The sequence below is a fragment of the Lissotriton vulgaris genome, chromosome 8, assembly GCF_964263255.1.
Source record: "Lissotriton vulgaris chromosome 8, aLisVul1.2, whole genome shotgun sequence".
Taxonomy (NCBI): domain Eukaryota; kingdom Metazoa; phylum Chordata; class Amphibia; order Caudata; family Salamandridae; genus Lissotriton; species Lissotriton vulgaris.
In genome coordinates this window covers 1133282124-1133297843 of record NC_141696.1, presented here as the reverse complement: position 1 = coordinate 1133297843, position 15720 = coordinate 1133282124, and the positions used below count along the sequence as shown (strand labels likewise).

Here is a 15720-nt window from a genome sequence, read left to right as displayed (position 1 = left end):
CCGGGCCACCAGGGGACCCGGGGTCCAATACAGGTTGGGGCGCGCCCGCCGCGTCATGGTGACGCGATAGGAGCGCGCCCCACATGCTAGTGCGGATAGCGGGTGGGGGGCGGCAGTGCGCCCCGCCATAACTGCGGCAGGGCCGATGTCGGCCCTACCTTTCCCAACTCCTCCCATCCACTGCTCAATTTGGCGATTGCCCACTTTTCTTTTTGCAATTTTATATATACGTTTTTTTCAATTTGCAATTTTAGAAAGCGCTAACTCGCCCCGAATGTATTGGAGAGCTTCACATGAGAAACAGTTACGTGCACAAGGACACATTCGTTATTGGTAGGCATGGATAGATTAAGTGATTTGGCCAGAACATAAGCACCGTTTTTGAGCCAACGCGGAGCATGAATTCGCAGTCAAAAAGTCGGTAGCTCTAGCCGTTACGCTACACCCTACCCCATGTCTTTGTCCCATTCAAAGCCCTGGAGTTAGTAGGAAAACATACCCGTTGAAAATCCCGGAAATTGTTCTTACGCTCCCGGGAGCAATTACATAGAAACTACGGGTATCCAAATATTTTGCATGAAAAAAACACATTAACCTTTTAGTGACTCTGTAGTAGCTCTTGCTCATCGCATAGATATATATCGCATAATTGAGTCGCGCCTTTCCTCTACACCTCCCGCCCCTGTCAATATTGTGATTTCCATGCTTTTGTAGCCTGTTTGCCGGAGAGTAGGATTGGGCTTGTTTTAAAGGGATGTTGAGCTTTATCATTCAGCGTACGTCTGACGTGATCTTCGCAAGCCGTACTCGCTTTTTTTCAAGTATGGATTTTCAGCATGCTGAGTTACCTTCGCGCCCAGGGGTTGGGGTGGCAGTAGTTGTTACAAGCCCCACTGTACATCCTGGCTGTGTCCTACTGGGAAAAAGAACTAACGCCTCCACAGGGCCTGGCATGTACCAGCTGCCGGGGGGACATTTGGAATACGGGTAAGTCGCCTAGCCGGCAAAAAGAAGGCGTGGCCATCTTCAAAGTAGGCTCTCATGTTAAAGTCAGGCAAAATTATTACATTTTGAGCTTTAATTTCTGATTTTTTTATGTCGTTTCTCACGTTCTTCATATCAAATGTGTTTCTAACACTGGGTTGTGTATTATATTTTGTACCTGATAGAGGTGGGCGAGCCAGGCTCGAGCACGAAGCCTTTCTGTGGCTTAGCCAGAAGTCCTATTGAAACCTCGAGCCCATAACGAGCCGAGCTTGTATGTGGTTCTGCCTGCCTCCCTCGGTTGTATGACTTAACAACGTATGCATTTACAGCCTATGCCTTTACCCCACATACATCATCACGTAGTGCCTTTACCACACAAGCGCCTTTGCAAGGTAAATATATATATACAGAGCGATAAATAAAACCAGACTCCTCACCAGAGATCAGGCTCTTGCAACCAAGGAAGATAAACAGAAAGATTCAAACCAATTGGAACCTCCCTGTAGGGTTACATTAACGTATATTAAACAGCACAGAGCCATTAGGATGATACTGTGAGAATGCCATCTTTCTTGCATTGGTATGCCCCCACTTTTTGCTGAACTGCTGATGTGCTTTGACTGAGTGTGCCCTGGGCTCCTGCCAACCAGGTGCCCAGTGCCTGTGTTCCTTCCCTAAAACTGTGTTGAACCTAAAACCCAATTGGCATCTCTGGCCACCTGTCAGCCCCTAGTAAATGGTACCCAGGGCATGGTGACCAGAGAAGACCCCTAAGGGCTGCTGCACTTATTGTGCCACCCTTAGGGGCCCTGTACCCTGACACCCACACACTGCCTTTTCAGGCCGAGTGTCGAAATGCAGAACTAACCAAAAAGTTTACATGGCACACATCACTGTGTGCCATGCCCACAAAACCCACTGCCCTGGCATACATCAGCCACCCCTCTAGCTGGGTGCCCCATGCCAGTGATGTGGGCACATGTGCATGAGCCCTGTGCCCCTACAGTACCCAGGGCCATTCCTGGGCACTGTAAGTGCAGTGATGCCATTAAGAGTATATGGCGCTGGGAGGTTGTCATTACGAACTCCACAACACCATAAAGGCTACACTGAAGACTGACAAGTTTGATATCAAACTTCTCAGCACATTAAACCCGCACTGTTGCCAGTGTGGGATTTAATGTAAAATGCACATGGGGGCATCTTAGAGATGCCCCCCTGAAAACCTAACCTACAATCCACGTCTGGTCTGAGAGGCAGCCTAGGCTGCCACACAGTAGACATGTTGCTGGACCCCTGGGTGGAGAGCCCCCGCTCTCCTGGGCCTGCAACAATGCACATCCTGGGCGAGGTGCTAGGTCTCCTCCCCCAGGATGGGCAGGGGGAAGCTTCAAAGGCCTGCTGCCTTTGTGAGCTTCTCCAATTGCCTTTCTGCAAAGTAATTACCTACAGTCACTCATATTGAGAAAAGTATATCTTGATACCTGTTGGTTATAAAATAAAACAACTATATCTTTTGATATAAAAACAATTGGCCTAGAGTTCAGTTCTTGAGTGTGTGAAACCTTATGCTGACGGAGTGTGTACAACAAATGCTTTACACTGTTCTCTGATTCTGCTTTACTGCTCGACCAAGCTACCACCCTTAGATAGTAAGGTCAGATCTGACTTTAACCTCGGTTAAATCACTGGTGATTGGGGACTCTATACACACTGTACCTTACTTTGGTCCAGTGTATATATAGAGCCACTTTCTTACAAACCACAACTGACATTTAGGAAAGCCAGGTCCATGGGTAACTGTCTTGTAAAAAACAGTCCAGCAACGAGAGCCCCCCACTAACTAACTGGCTTACATCATGTAAGGGTTTCACAAAGTGTGTGTCATGTAAGGCATGCAAATTTGCTAAGAATAAAACAAACTACATAACCCCTTTCAAGCCAAATCCAATTTATTTCAGTAAAAGATTACATTGTAAAACGGACTATGCTGTATATGTGCTGGAGTGTCCTTGTGGTTTAAGATATATTGGGAGCACTAAGCTCCCAGTGCACAAAAGGGTACTCCAGCACATAAGAGCTATCACAAATAAGGACCAAGCCTACCCAGTGGCAAGGCATTTTGAGGTGCGTCATGAAAGTAATCCATCACAACTCAGTTATTTTGTGATAGACTCCATTCCCCCACTTAGAAGGGGTGGAAAACGTGAATTGCCTTCTCCGTTTATTAGAAACACGATATATATTGGAGCTAAACACCAAGACTCCGGCAGGCTCAATGCGAGTGAAGATCTGTATTCTTGCCTATAGGAGGGTGTGCATAGCGACTCCATGTTTTCGGAACAATTGTAGAAACACTGGCTCTCAATGAAATTTTCTGATATGAGTTCTTCTATATGTATACTTAGTGTGTACCATTTCCCTTGTTTTGCTAAAATCCATATCTTTTATGTATTTAATCATATTTGAAAATGGTATTTATTATCTTCTGTATTCTTATGCACAGTAGCACTTTTCTTGAACCAGCTGGTTCAAGTGGGTAACATGTTATTTTCTTTTATAAACACACTAGCAGCCCGTCCCGACGTTGTCCGGGAGCAAAAGGCTGCTTTAGGGCCGCAGCCCGTCCCGACGTTGTCCGGGGGTCCCCTGGAGCGCAACCGCCACCTTCAGGGCCCCCTATCAGCCAAACCGCCACCTTCATGGCCCCCAATCATCCGCACACAGTTCACCGCTCCTCCCTGCGCTAACGGGCCACTCCTCCCCGCGCTTCACTTAGCCGCACACGTTCCGCCTACTCCCAGCACTTCACTGAGCCGCACACGCTCCGCCTTCTCCCAGCGCTCCCGCGCTTCACCTACCTCAGCCCGACTTCACCGCTCCTCGTTCCGCCTCCTCCCATTGCTTCAGTCAGCCGCACACGTTCCGCTCCTCCCCGCGCTTCATCTATCTCAGCCCGACTTCACCGCTGCTGTCTGCCGCTCCTCCCCGCGCTAGATGATGTCAGCACGCACGTCCACGTTGTTTGCTCACACGGCCGGCATTACTTCTTAGGGACTACTTTTTTTTTATTGTTTATTTTTAAATAACGTTTTTTAAATTTATTTTTTATAGCCTATGTCCATTTACAGGACCCCCCCTTTCCAACGCTGTATTGGGTGTTGCGATTGGTTGTGTACTTTTCGAGTTTACCTGGCTCAAAGGACACATTTCTCTTTTTATAATAGTAGTATAGATTTGTTGTTCATTTTAGGCATGAAGTGATTACTTGCCCACTGCGGCTTTATTTTTATGAACGCTGATACACATATCTCTATCCCCAATAATTAAATGTGTAGACTCAACTGCATTGATAGATTATTATTATACAATAGTCCACTTTGGACATCATGGATCGGATGATTTTTCATCTAAAACTATTATTTATCTTGGCATTTTTTGCTTTTTTACATTATATAACATTTAAATGTTTTTATAGATTTTAAATGCTGTTGAAAATGTGGGTCCATATGTAATTATTACAAAACAAGTCCTTTTTCTTGCATTTAAGCGGATTTTTACTATTTATTATTATTGTATCTATCATATTTATTAGATGTAGCTACTTGAAATGTAGGAACTGGTGGAATGTAAGTACCTTGTTCTGACATTATGCAGTATTTCTTAAGTGTCTTTTACTTGAACAACTGTTGCTAATTTTCACTGGCACTTTAAATATAGGTCAATACTCTCTCCTCCTAAGGACAGTGGTTAGGGGGGCAGCAAGAAATATTCTATGTAGCGCCAACCGGTTCCAAAGTGAGCTGCGACCCTGTAACTACAAGGCGGGATGTTTTATATATTATGTTATATGTTACATAGATTGGGGAGGCAGCCAAGATTTATACTATGCAAACACCATCATGCTCCATACCCAGTGTGAGCTGCAACCCTGTAACGTTAAGGTGTGATGTGTATATGTTATATGTCTGCATTGTTGGATAAAAACAATTTCTAATAAAAAATACATTGAAATTAAAAAAACACACGCAACGCATCATGTGATCAAGGCCCAGGTGGGGCTGAAACACGTCACGGCGGCGATGCAGGGCAACAAATAAATACTTTTTCACGAAGAACCTTTTGGGCCCGCGTCCATCTGTCCTGCATAATGTGGATGCTTTCGGATAAAGACTGTGATATATACACTGAAAAAAACAAAGGTTACAGGGACTTTATAGTTAGGAAGTAAAATGTAAAAAAAACCTTAGAAATAGTTTTTAAAAAAACAAAGATTTCAGGGACATTATAGATGGGGTCAGATTTTACACACACAAAATCATAGAAATTTAGCAGTTATAGTTATCTCAAGCGAGGCTTTAAGTGGGGAGGGGGGGTCTGAGCACCCCCAGTTTTTTTGGGTGGGGCCTCGAAAGGGGTCTCTAGGGGGCTCTATTTTCGGGCCTCAAAGGTCAAAGCTAGGGTGTCCAGACGTCCCGGTTTTTGTTGGTGTTTCGGGTGAGCATGCACGTGCACTGCTTAAGCTAATCAAGCTAATGCGCTCCCAGTGCCCCTGGCATCCCCACACCAGCTCAGTCAGAGGCGCAACTAGAGTGCCCAAAACTCCTTGGTAGTGTGCTATCATCGCACCATTGTGTCGCTCAATGGTAACTGAAGTGGGATCATTTAGCAGCTTAAACCACTTTGTGTGAGAAACTGCCTACATTTTGATATCTCTTCTTTACTTCTGATCATAGGAAACTTGCTTGTAAAAGTCTAGCCTAACAAAAGTTAGACGTGAAATAATACAAATGTGTTTGCACAGAAGGAAACTTTGTGACCGCATCATAACGAGGATGTGCCAGCCCTATTTTGCAAGTGTGAGAACAGCAGGCTGATTTAGTGTGCTGCGACGCTGGCCAAAGATTCCAATAACCGTGACTGTCTAACCACATTACACAATACTACGAGTCCCATAAACCTCCGGTACAAAAAACAGGAAGAAGAATGTGTATAAGCAGAGTCAGCACAAGCACAGCGTGATGCGCGTTTGTAGAGAGACACCATTCGTGAATTGAGGCTTAAGGAACACCGTTGAAACGTGAGTGAATGTATATCGTTCTGATGGGACATGAACCGCTAAGGGAAAGTGGTTAACAGCAGCAGCGCGACTTGACGAATGCATGGCCGTGAGGGGAACTGTCATACACGCGCGCACCACCAAAGCACTTATGCATTAGACTAAAAACGCAGCGATGTAGACAATTGTAATGTACAACTTGCCATGTTGGGAATGCCACCGCATGCGAAAGACAAGCGATATGGCTCATTTAATCAGTAGCAACAACACTAAAACAACGATGGGCCGCACATGCTGCGCGAGCATGGAACAAATGAGTATGGGTGTACACTCTTGAAATGTACATCACCGTGAAGTGACTTTAAACCCCCCCCCCCCCCACCCCCTTTTCTCCAGCTTCGCCAGGAAGTTATGACTACATGAAAGGAGACAAGGACAAAAAATCCCTCGCCAAAGAGGACCAGCATCCACCAGTAAGGGAGATGCCATAGTTAGCTCGTCCTGTGCTTAAAACATTTGTGTACAATGGTTGATCAAATGACTACTGTTTAATTTTGCTCTAGGGTGCAACACAAAGCCCCTAACGAATCGCCTTGGTTAACTTCAAACCGAAAATAAAGATACAAGGTGGGAGTCATCGGATCAGAAGAGCGAAGACTCCAGTAAGTTTTATAAATATAGACAGAATCGAACTAACACCTTCCTAAAGTGATCAGACTCAAAGCCCCATATTGACACAATCAATTTGCCTATGTTTAGGTATAGAAGAAGGACCAATAAGAGAACGAACCATAGCAAAGAAGATAAGGTACCTAAAAATTAGTGCTCGATCTACCCATCAGTTGTAGTGAGAGACAGGGTGACAAATTGTGTGACTTACAATTTATTATTTTGTTAATTATTTAGATTACACCGTGGTCTAAGCCCTGATGATAATCCCCTAAGGCAGAAGGGGATTGGAAACGCGTCGGCACGTCCATATCCGCCTGCGAGGGATCCACATCCATTAAGACTCTAGAGAGGGTGTTACTGCTTGAAATATACCCCGAGAGTAAACTTTCTTTAAAGACAGTTGTCCCCGCAGTCTGCCTGTCAGAAGCGCCGCATTGAATTGCATATTGATAATTGTCCAAGCGCTTACAGGCACTGTTTGAATTACCGACTGGTGTAATTGTATGATTTGAACCCATTGTTGTTTTTTCGTTATGAATTGTTTATTATATATTTTTTTTATGAGTTTACTAGTGTTATCAATTGTATATAATGAATGAAACATGTATTCCTCTAATGCAATAAAAATAATGAAAGGTTGTTTCAAATTAAGTTGAACCATTACAATCGTGAAAGTAAAATGCAATGACTTGTCGCGTTGTATTTTGAATCTGCAGAAGTAACCAGCAGTACTAAAACTGGTGGCCAGGTAACCTTTTTTGAAAAAAAAGCGACGCTGGCCTGCAGCATCGCCCAGTTGTTTGGAACACCACAAGCCTCTCGGCGGGGCTTACCGCCAGTGTTAATGCCTCAGAGGGGCCTATTCAGTGTCCTGGCGACAAGCACCCACTGGCATACCCACGGGGTGACGAAGGGGAGGAGGGAGCATTTGCAGTATTGAACAAAACGCCGTGGGCACAGTAGGAGGAAGTGTGGAGATGCAGGGACTCTAAGAAGGGGTGAAAAAATGACAAAGAATCATTAACATGCAAATGGTCTTTTAAAGTCCTGTGAAGTACTCTTGTGCGGCTGTGTGCGCGCCTGGGAAGCTGTCTCAGCCTGGGCTGTCACACAGAGGGGGCTGGGGGGGGGGGGCTCAGAGGAGTCCTAGAGCTGACGGCTTGTCAGAGCAGGGGGTACTGCTACACTAGTTATCTTTATTTAGACCACGCCCCTACTTAGGCCACACCCCTTCAAGGTTTGCCCCGCCCCTTTGAGAGCACCCCCCAGTTTTTATCCCACTTAAAGCCCTGATCTCAAGTAATTTGTGCCCTAATGTAACTATAGCTGTCGCCTCCGCTATGCGCAGTTTTCTCATCAGTAATTTCACTGCAAATGTTGCACTTATATTATCAATGTTAATGTTAATGTTAATCAGCATTTATTGAGCGCTCGTACGCCCGGAGGCTTCATGGCGCTATAGAAAGGAACAAGGCGCGACAGTCAATTAGTAGAGATGAAGCAGCTCAGTGATGTGCCTGAGAAAAGAGCCAGGTCTTCAGGGAATGTCTAAAGCTGAGGATATTATCACTCAGTTTTAGGTGAAGGGGAAGAGAGTTCCAGAAGGCAGCTGCAAGATGGTCAAAGCAGCTGCCTCCGAGACGCTTCCTCTTGTACGGAGGAACAGTCAGGAGGGATTTATGGGTGGACCGGAGGTTGCGGGAGGGGCTGTATCTTTTAAATAAGTCTCTAATGAATAGGGGGCCAGTGTCATGTAAGGACTTAAATAGGATGCACCCGGCTTTGAAGGCCACACGTTGCTCAACCGGCAACCAATGTAGCTGTTTCAGGCCAAGTCTGACTGATTGCCTCCTAGGGATGTTCAAAAGAAGTCTGGCTGCTTGGTTCTGAACCAGCTGGAGGCGTTTAAGCTCTCCAGTTTGGAGCCCAAAGTAGAGACTGTTGGAAAAGTCCAATCTGGACAGGACCAGGGAGATGACGATCTGTGTGAGGGCAGCTGAGGAGAAGAAACAGGCATTTTTTTAAATTTTCTTCAATTGGAAAAAGCTGGAAGACACAACTGCTCCAACCTGTTTTTTTAGGGAGAGATCCTCGCTGATAAAGATACCTAGGCTCTTGACCGAGGATGACTTAGATGGAGGGGCGCCCATGCTGGAGGGCCAGAAGCTGGGATTCCAACTAAGTATACTCTGTCCAGGCAAGACCAGTTCGGTCTTGCCTGGGTTAAGTTTCAAATGATTGCAGCTCATCCAACTCAGAATGTGGGACATGGTGTTTTGAAATTCTACCACAGAGTCCTTGGTGTTCAAAGGAAAGATGAGCTGCAAATCATCAGCATAGTTGAAGATGGTTACCTTTGCTTTCCTGAGGGAGTATAAAAGGGGGCGTAGGTACAAATTAAAAAGCAGAGGAGATAACGAGGAGCCTTGAGGTACTCCGCAGATGGTGGATATAGTAGGAGCCGTGAAGGAGCCCAGTCTGACTGATTGAGTTCGGTCAGTGATAAATGAGTGGATCCAGCTCAGCGCAGGGCCCCTTAGGCCTGCCTGCTCGACACGGTCGACCAAGATGGTGTAGTCGACCGTGTCGAACGCAGCAGAGAGGTCCAGTAGCACCAGAGCCTGGTGGATCCCTTCGTCCGCGTTCCGCCTCAGAGTATTCTGCACCGAAAGAATGACCGCTTCAGTAGAATGGCAAGGACGGAAGCCAGCCTGATTAGGTGCAAGATACTCCGATTTTTCCAGAAATGTGGAAATGCTGTCACAGACGTGAGCCTCCAGAAGTTTGGCACAGTATGGTAGCAGAGATATGGGTCTGTAATTGAGCGGATCTAGCGGGTTGGCTCCTGCCTTTTTTATAAGGGGGATGAGGAGGGCTTTTTTAAAGTTATTTGGGACTTTACCCTGTGTGAGCGATCCGTTCAGCATGGAAAGTAAGCCCCCGGGGATGCTGGTACCCACTTCTTTCAGAGTGTGAGGGGGGCAGATGTCATCAGGGGAGCCGGATTTGACCTTTGTAAGGAGTTTGGATAAATTGGCACTTTCAATGGGGGGATAGGAGTCCAGGGTAGCAGAATTATGAAAGGTGTCTGCAAAAAGAAGAGGAGGCTGAGTGGTAGGGATACTTTGTTTTATGGTACAGATTTTATCGAAGAAGAAGGAGTTTAGTGAGTTGCAGAGCTCCTGGGTGGGGACAATTGGAAGAGAGGTTCTGTCACTGGTGCTAAGATTTTCCACAATATTGAACAATTCTCTTGATTTATTATGAGCCTTGAGAATTTTTTCCGAGAAGTAGTCAGTTTTATGTTTCAGAATAAGCTTTTGGTAGTCCTTACGAGCCTTACAGTAGTTCGCCCTGTCTTGTTCTGAGTAGGCTGTTCGCCACTTTCGCTCCATTTGACGGACTTCGAGTTTAAGGGTTTTCAAAAGAGGTGTAAACCACCTGTGAGCGTCGTTGGGGCGAGAGCGGGGAAAGTTGGTGCAGGGAGCATGAGCATCAGCAGCCTGGAGTAGCCACCCAGAGAAGGCTTCTTCCATTTCTTCAATGCCCTGATCAAGTAAAGGAAGGGAGGAGGTTAAGGATCCAATAAAAGCGGGGATGTCAACGTTCTTCCAAATTCTAGTTTTTCCTCCTAGCTGGGGCAGGGGCTTCCTACTTCTTTCAGTGGTCATGGTGAAGTTGATCAGAAAATGATCCGACCAAATGCAGGGCGTGATGGACTTAATAGCCAGGGAGATGTTTTGAGACCAAATTTGATCTAGGCTATGCCCTTTATCATGAGTTGAAAGATGAATATGTTGGGTGAGGTTCATGTCTAGGAGGGTCTCTTTCAGCGTAGCTGCCTGAGAGTCAGTCAATGATGCCACAGAAGATGTCAAGAGTGATATAATATGTGTGATAATTAGTAGTGCATGGTGAGGGCTTGAGTGATAGTTCCTTTAGGGCATTAGTTATAGTTACTTGAGGTAACTATAACTGCTACATTTCTATGGTTTTGTGTGTGTAAAATCTGACATTACCTATAATGTCTCTGTAACCTTTTGTTTTCAATACATTTCTAAGTTCTTTTTTAATGCTATTTTCTAACTATAACGTCCCTGCAACCTGGGTGTGTGAGAGTATGTGTGTGAGTGGTTGTGTGGGAGCGGCTGAGTGGGTCTGTGATTAAATGTGTGAGTGGTTTTGAGGGTCTGTAAGTGGGTGTGTTAAAGCTGTGTGGTGTGTGAGCTGTCTTCCTTGTGTACATCTCTCCCCTCGTACTCTGCACACTTTTCTTGTTGGCCAACAACTTTTCCGATAGATCCCCCTCAACATGTTGCTGGGCTGTGCATCATTTATAGCCATGTTTCCCCAAAGGTGCTTCAGCCCGCTGCATATGCAGCTGCTGGAGTTGCTAAGCCATCCTTACCCCAGAGGGTGCAGCTCTTGCTCAATGGCTACTAGTTCCTTCAAAAAGTGACGGTCTATCCCCTAGGAGGGCTCCAAGTAGTGGGTACGCACTTCAACTTCGTGCCCATCCCACTCTAGGCCCCGAGATGAGGCAGTGTCATTGTTGAGTTCAAAATATTGTGAGATGCATTGTGCTAGCTCCACTCGAAATGGGGGTTCAGAGAGAGCCTCTGTTTGTAACCACCAAAGTGGGTATGGTGGGTCATTGTCCAACCCATCGCAGGGTGACTAGTAGCGGCCAATGGTCCGAAAGAGTGCATGCCAAGTACTCCGTCCGTGATGTCAGGGGGCCAATGTGTTCCGCGCAGAGGAAACGGTTGATCCTAGTGTGCACGTATCGTACCGGAAAATAGAAGCCGCATTCCTGTGTGTTGGGTGACTAAGCCGCCAGAGGTCATGTACGCAGGTGTGTGGTCCAGGTGCAAAAGTGCTGAGTGGTGCAAACACATGTAGAAGCAGGGAAAGGAGGAAAGGTGCGGTCAAGAGCACACAGTTAAAATCACCCCCCCAGAGCCCCAGGTGCAGGGGGATCCAAAAGATCCGTGTGTTTAGCATATTTAGGAATCTTGACTGATTAGTGTTTGGGACATATACCGCTACCAGCATGAGGAGAGCCCGTCAAGCTGACCCTCCAGAATCACAAAGCGCCCCTCTGTGTCCAACCTGTGAGCGACTAAAACAAATAGGACCCCTGCAGCTATCAAGATGAGCACCCCACAAATGTAAGCTGACATGAATGTGTGGTAAACCTGCTCCCTCCGTTTTTCACAGACCTATTGCAGCTCCTCTGATGTAAGATGAGCTTCTTGGAGCATGAAATGTGCTCGTGACGGCGTTTGAGATAAGCATAAACGCAGTATCTTTTAGTGGAAGTGGCAATGCCGCGCACTTTCCATGTAAGGATGAGATATTGCAGGGTGTGTATGAAATCTTGAGTCCCGATCGTGTGAGCTGATAATGGGATACACGGTGAAGGATGTAGTGCCCCTCCATGTCCCTTGTTAGTAGCAACCTACTTTCAAAGAAGCCATCCAGAACCAGAGAGGGTGCCCCATGAGAACACCCATGTAAGTAGCAAACCCTTTAGCACACTCTAGTAAAACTCTATGTACCTGAAGAGCAGCAAGTCGTAACAGCTGCATCCCCCCAGGACAGTGGGCTTGTACGTCCCTGTCCATAGGTTCCCCAACTGTGAAACAAAACCACTAAGAAAAGCAACTAGATAAGTTCTCATTGGAACACATGCAGGACAGGAAGCTGTGACTGGAGCTGGTTTCCATCTTCTGGGCCCATTACACAGATCCCAGCATCTGACCCATCAACGGCAACAGAAGTCCCCACGATGCAGGGCAGCCGGGAAGCACTAATTACACTTTGAGGGTGAGGGGCCCAAGTGTTAGATTAAGATCATATTAGATCGTAGGCCGATTACAATGTGATTTTACGGTCAGTACTGCACATGGTAGAAGTCTCGGAGGCACAAGTGTCTGAGCCAAAGTCCAATACTAGCTCCGAGCGCAGGGCTGTGAAAGGATTTGTGCTGTGCAGAAAGGCCATCTCCACCGCCCGGGCCTGCTCTGTGGCCACATGGTGCTGAGTGGACTGTCTGTACCGTCCTGCGTCTCCTGCGTTTGGGTCTCCAAGTCACTCATTCTCTTCCATCTGATCATTCTTGGTTATGTCTGCGAGGCCTTTCTCTTGGAGCTAAGTCCAGACACCCTCAGGTGTTAACATATGGGAGGATTGGTCATCCATTAGTTTAAGCTTCATGGGGAACAGCAGTGAGTAGCGAAGTTGCAGCTCCCACAGACGTTGTTTCACTTTAGTATAGGAACCCTGAAGGCATTGGACCTTATTTGTGAAATCTGGGTATGTGGAAAGTTCCATGTTTTCATAGCACCAGAGACCCTTTGTGCGAAAAAGCTGCAACATAAGGTCTCGGTCACTCTAGTTAGGGAAACGAGCGATGAGTGGGCTGGTTGGGGCTCCAGGCAGAGGTGGGCGACTCGGGTTGCGAAGTGCCCGTTCCACTAAGAACAACTTTGGGACCCTGTTCTCAACCTGGGGACCCTGTTCTCTAGCATAGTAGCCAATAGCCAGTTCTCCAAGAAGAGCTCTGCGCTGAGATGCTCAGCCCGCTCTAGAAGGCAAATGTTGTGCCCTTCTGCATCCTCCCCACTGCAATGCAAGGAGGCCATTTCTTTCTTCATGGTGGGCAACATGGCCTGTAGATCACTCAGTGTGGGGCCCATTGAAATCAGTGAGGATTCTGCTTCGTTCACACTGTTCACCAACTTGTGGTGATCCTCCCTCAGCAATTTCACATCCAGAGATACAGCTACGTTTTAGTGTCCAGAATGGCATGGAAAACATTCTCGCATTGCGCCAAGTGCTTGTCAAGAGTGGATTCTAGATGGTGGAGGGCAACCATGGTTTGATCGGCAGGACTGGGGGCGGCGCTGTGGTGTGGAGATCGGGATCGAAGTCCTGGTTTTGCTCATCATGTTGCAGTGGAGGTGAGAAGCAGCAAGCAGATCACGTAAGATGCATGCAGCCTGGGACCCGGTTAACACCTCAGCCCTCCAGACGTGTGCAGTGAGCTACAGGTAGGCAGTGCTGCTGTCTCTGCCCTCCAGTGTAGTGTAGTTCCTATATCCCCGATAGGCTCTGCGCATTGGAATAATATACACTATAGTTGTGTCATAGGACTGAGGTCAGTATGCCTCTATCGAGTACATTAAACTTAATTACTAGTGTGTGCCAGCTAACTCAGAGGTCACTAGAAACTTCTTGAATAAACAAGAAGGGATTAGTTTCTGACAACCGCATAAACATGACAACTTTGTTTCCCTTCAGAATCTGAACAGTCTCAGAAACGTGGAAACAATAGATAAGTTTCACTCAGTCAATCGTGCATGCTTCGTTTCTACAGAGTTTACACAGAAATAGGTAGAGGGGCGTTTCAATAAAAAGGGTTTATTAAACAGTCTTATTTCTCGTGCAAGAGATATGAACTGCTACAATCGTAAGACAGAATGCGAAGTATAATACGTACAGCATGAGCAGTAAGATAAAATAATACTGCAATGGCATGGTTTGTAGCTATGACATATATTCATAAAAATACATACATAAATAACACAGGCTAAAATTTGAATACTCATCTGGTGCTTCTAGCTAGTTCTACCCCAGTGTACCTACCCTAAGTGCAGTACGAGGTAAGAAGTAGGTGCCGTTTTTCTATAGTCTAGTTGGGCTATAGTTTAGATTGGTGTTGCCAAGATTTGCAAAAAGTCCCTCTAGGTTCTAGTCTGCTCCATACCTTAGAATGAGAAATGTTGGAATCCCTTTCCGGGTCTCGATCTCTTAACACCCCGCAAGGGGAGTCAGAAACACTGGAGCTGGATTCTCTGCGAGGAGGATGAGTGTCTGGTCAGGCAGGGACTTGACATCCTTCAGAACTTGCCGTGGCGAGCCGTGCAAGTATGCAGCCGAACCGTGCCGTGGTTTGCCATGGCAAGTGAAGGTATATTTATACCTTGAAGGTGTTTAGGAATGCAAGTATTGACATAAAAGTCGGGCAGAGGAAGGTCATGAATGAACCCCTAAGGAATCTATGTTCATGCATAATAAATGAGTTCTTGGAGAAATCAATAATCCAAGCAAGAAGTCCTAAATGCTTAAGAGTCTGGTTTTCCAAGAACTCGTTGTGACGTGGATGGACGGATGTAGGTGGCCATGCCTGTATTTGGTTAGCATGGATAATGGCTAAATATGGTTGGATTTCTATCCTAAATAAGGGCAATGTGAATTGTGCCTATATAAGGGCGTGAATCGGGAAACCTATATACGGTATGTGCATCGACACACACCACCAGGGGAGCCCCGGTGGGAAGGTAAGTGCCCTCACGCACAGTCTGGCCTGGCAGGCAGTCAGAGCCTCTGGGCCCTCCACTTGAGCAGATTATTCCTGTCCGTGCACCAGGAATAGGAAGGAGTACCCTGCCAGGGGACCCCGTAGCAGATTAGGTGAGCATTGAAATTCATGAGGGCACAGCGCTCAAGATGGTGGGGGTGCCCATTGAGTCTGGTAATGCAGTCCCAGTGGTCTTTCTGTATCCAAGAAGGGAGGTCAACGATATGGCACGCCAGCTGAGAGTAAAGATGTAATGCTCTACAGAAGTCAGCAGACTGTATATGCCACCAGCTCTAGGGAGAGCAGGCTTCAACAGTCCACAGCAAAATGCTGTTTCCGGGTGTCTATCAGCCCTTAGGTGGTTACAGGTGGCTGAGCTGCAAGAGTCCGCTGGAGGGGGGAAGGTGGCGAAGCCATCCCTGGATGTTGTCCCAGCTCGCCAGAGCTCGGGTCCTCAAAGTCCCAGTAGTGATGTGATGTGATGTGAAGTGGAACTTTTATAGCGCGCTATCGCTCCGAAGAGCATCTTGGCGCTTTTGACTTGTGTATTCCAGACGGTGAGAGTTGTAATGCTCACATTGGCGATCAGATTCTAGACCAGGGTATTGCAGGTTGTGTCTGCCATGCTGTAGATCCA

The 15720-nt window shown here is 46.6% G+C and overlaps 1 protein-coding gene across 1 annotated transcript in view; it reads left to right on the top strand.

Annotated features, from left to right (window-relative positions):
• The first annotated feature begins 786 nt into the window (after positions 1 to 786).
• The window catches only part of NUDT15 (nudix hydrolase 15), a 66727-nt gene continuing 51793 nt past the window's right edge, over positions 787 to 15720 (top strand). The window contains exon 1 of the mRNA XM_086934990.1: positions 787 to 987. Within this exon, the coding sequence (XP_086791116.1) occupies positions 824 to 987 (164 nt within the window). The 5' untranslated portion in view covers positions 787 to 823. The remainder of the gene's footprint in view (positions 988 to 15720) is intronic.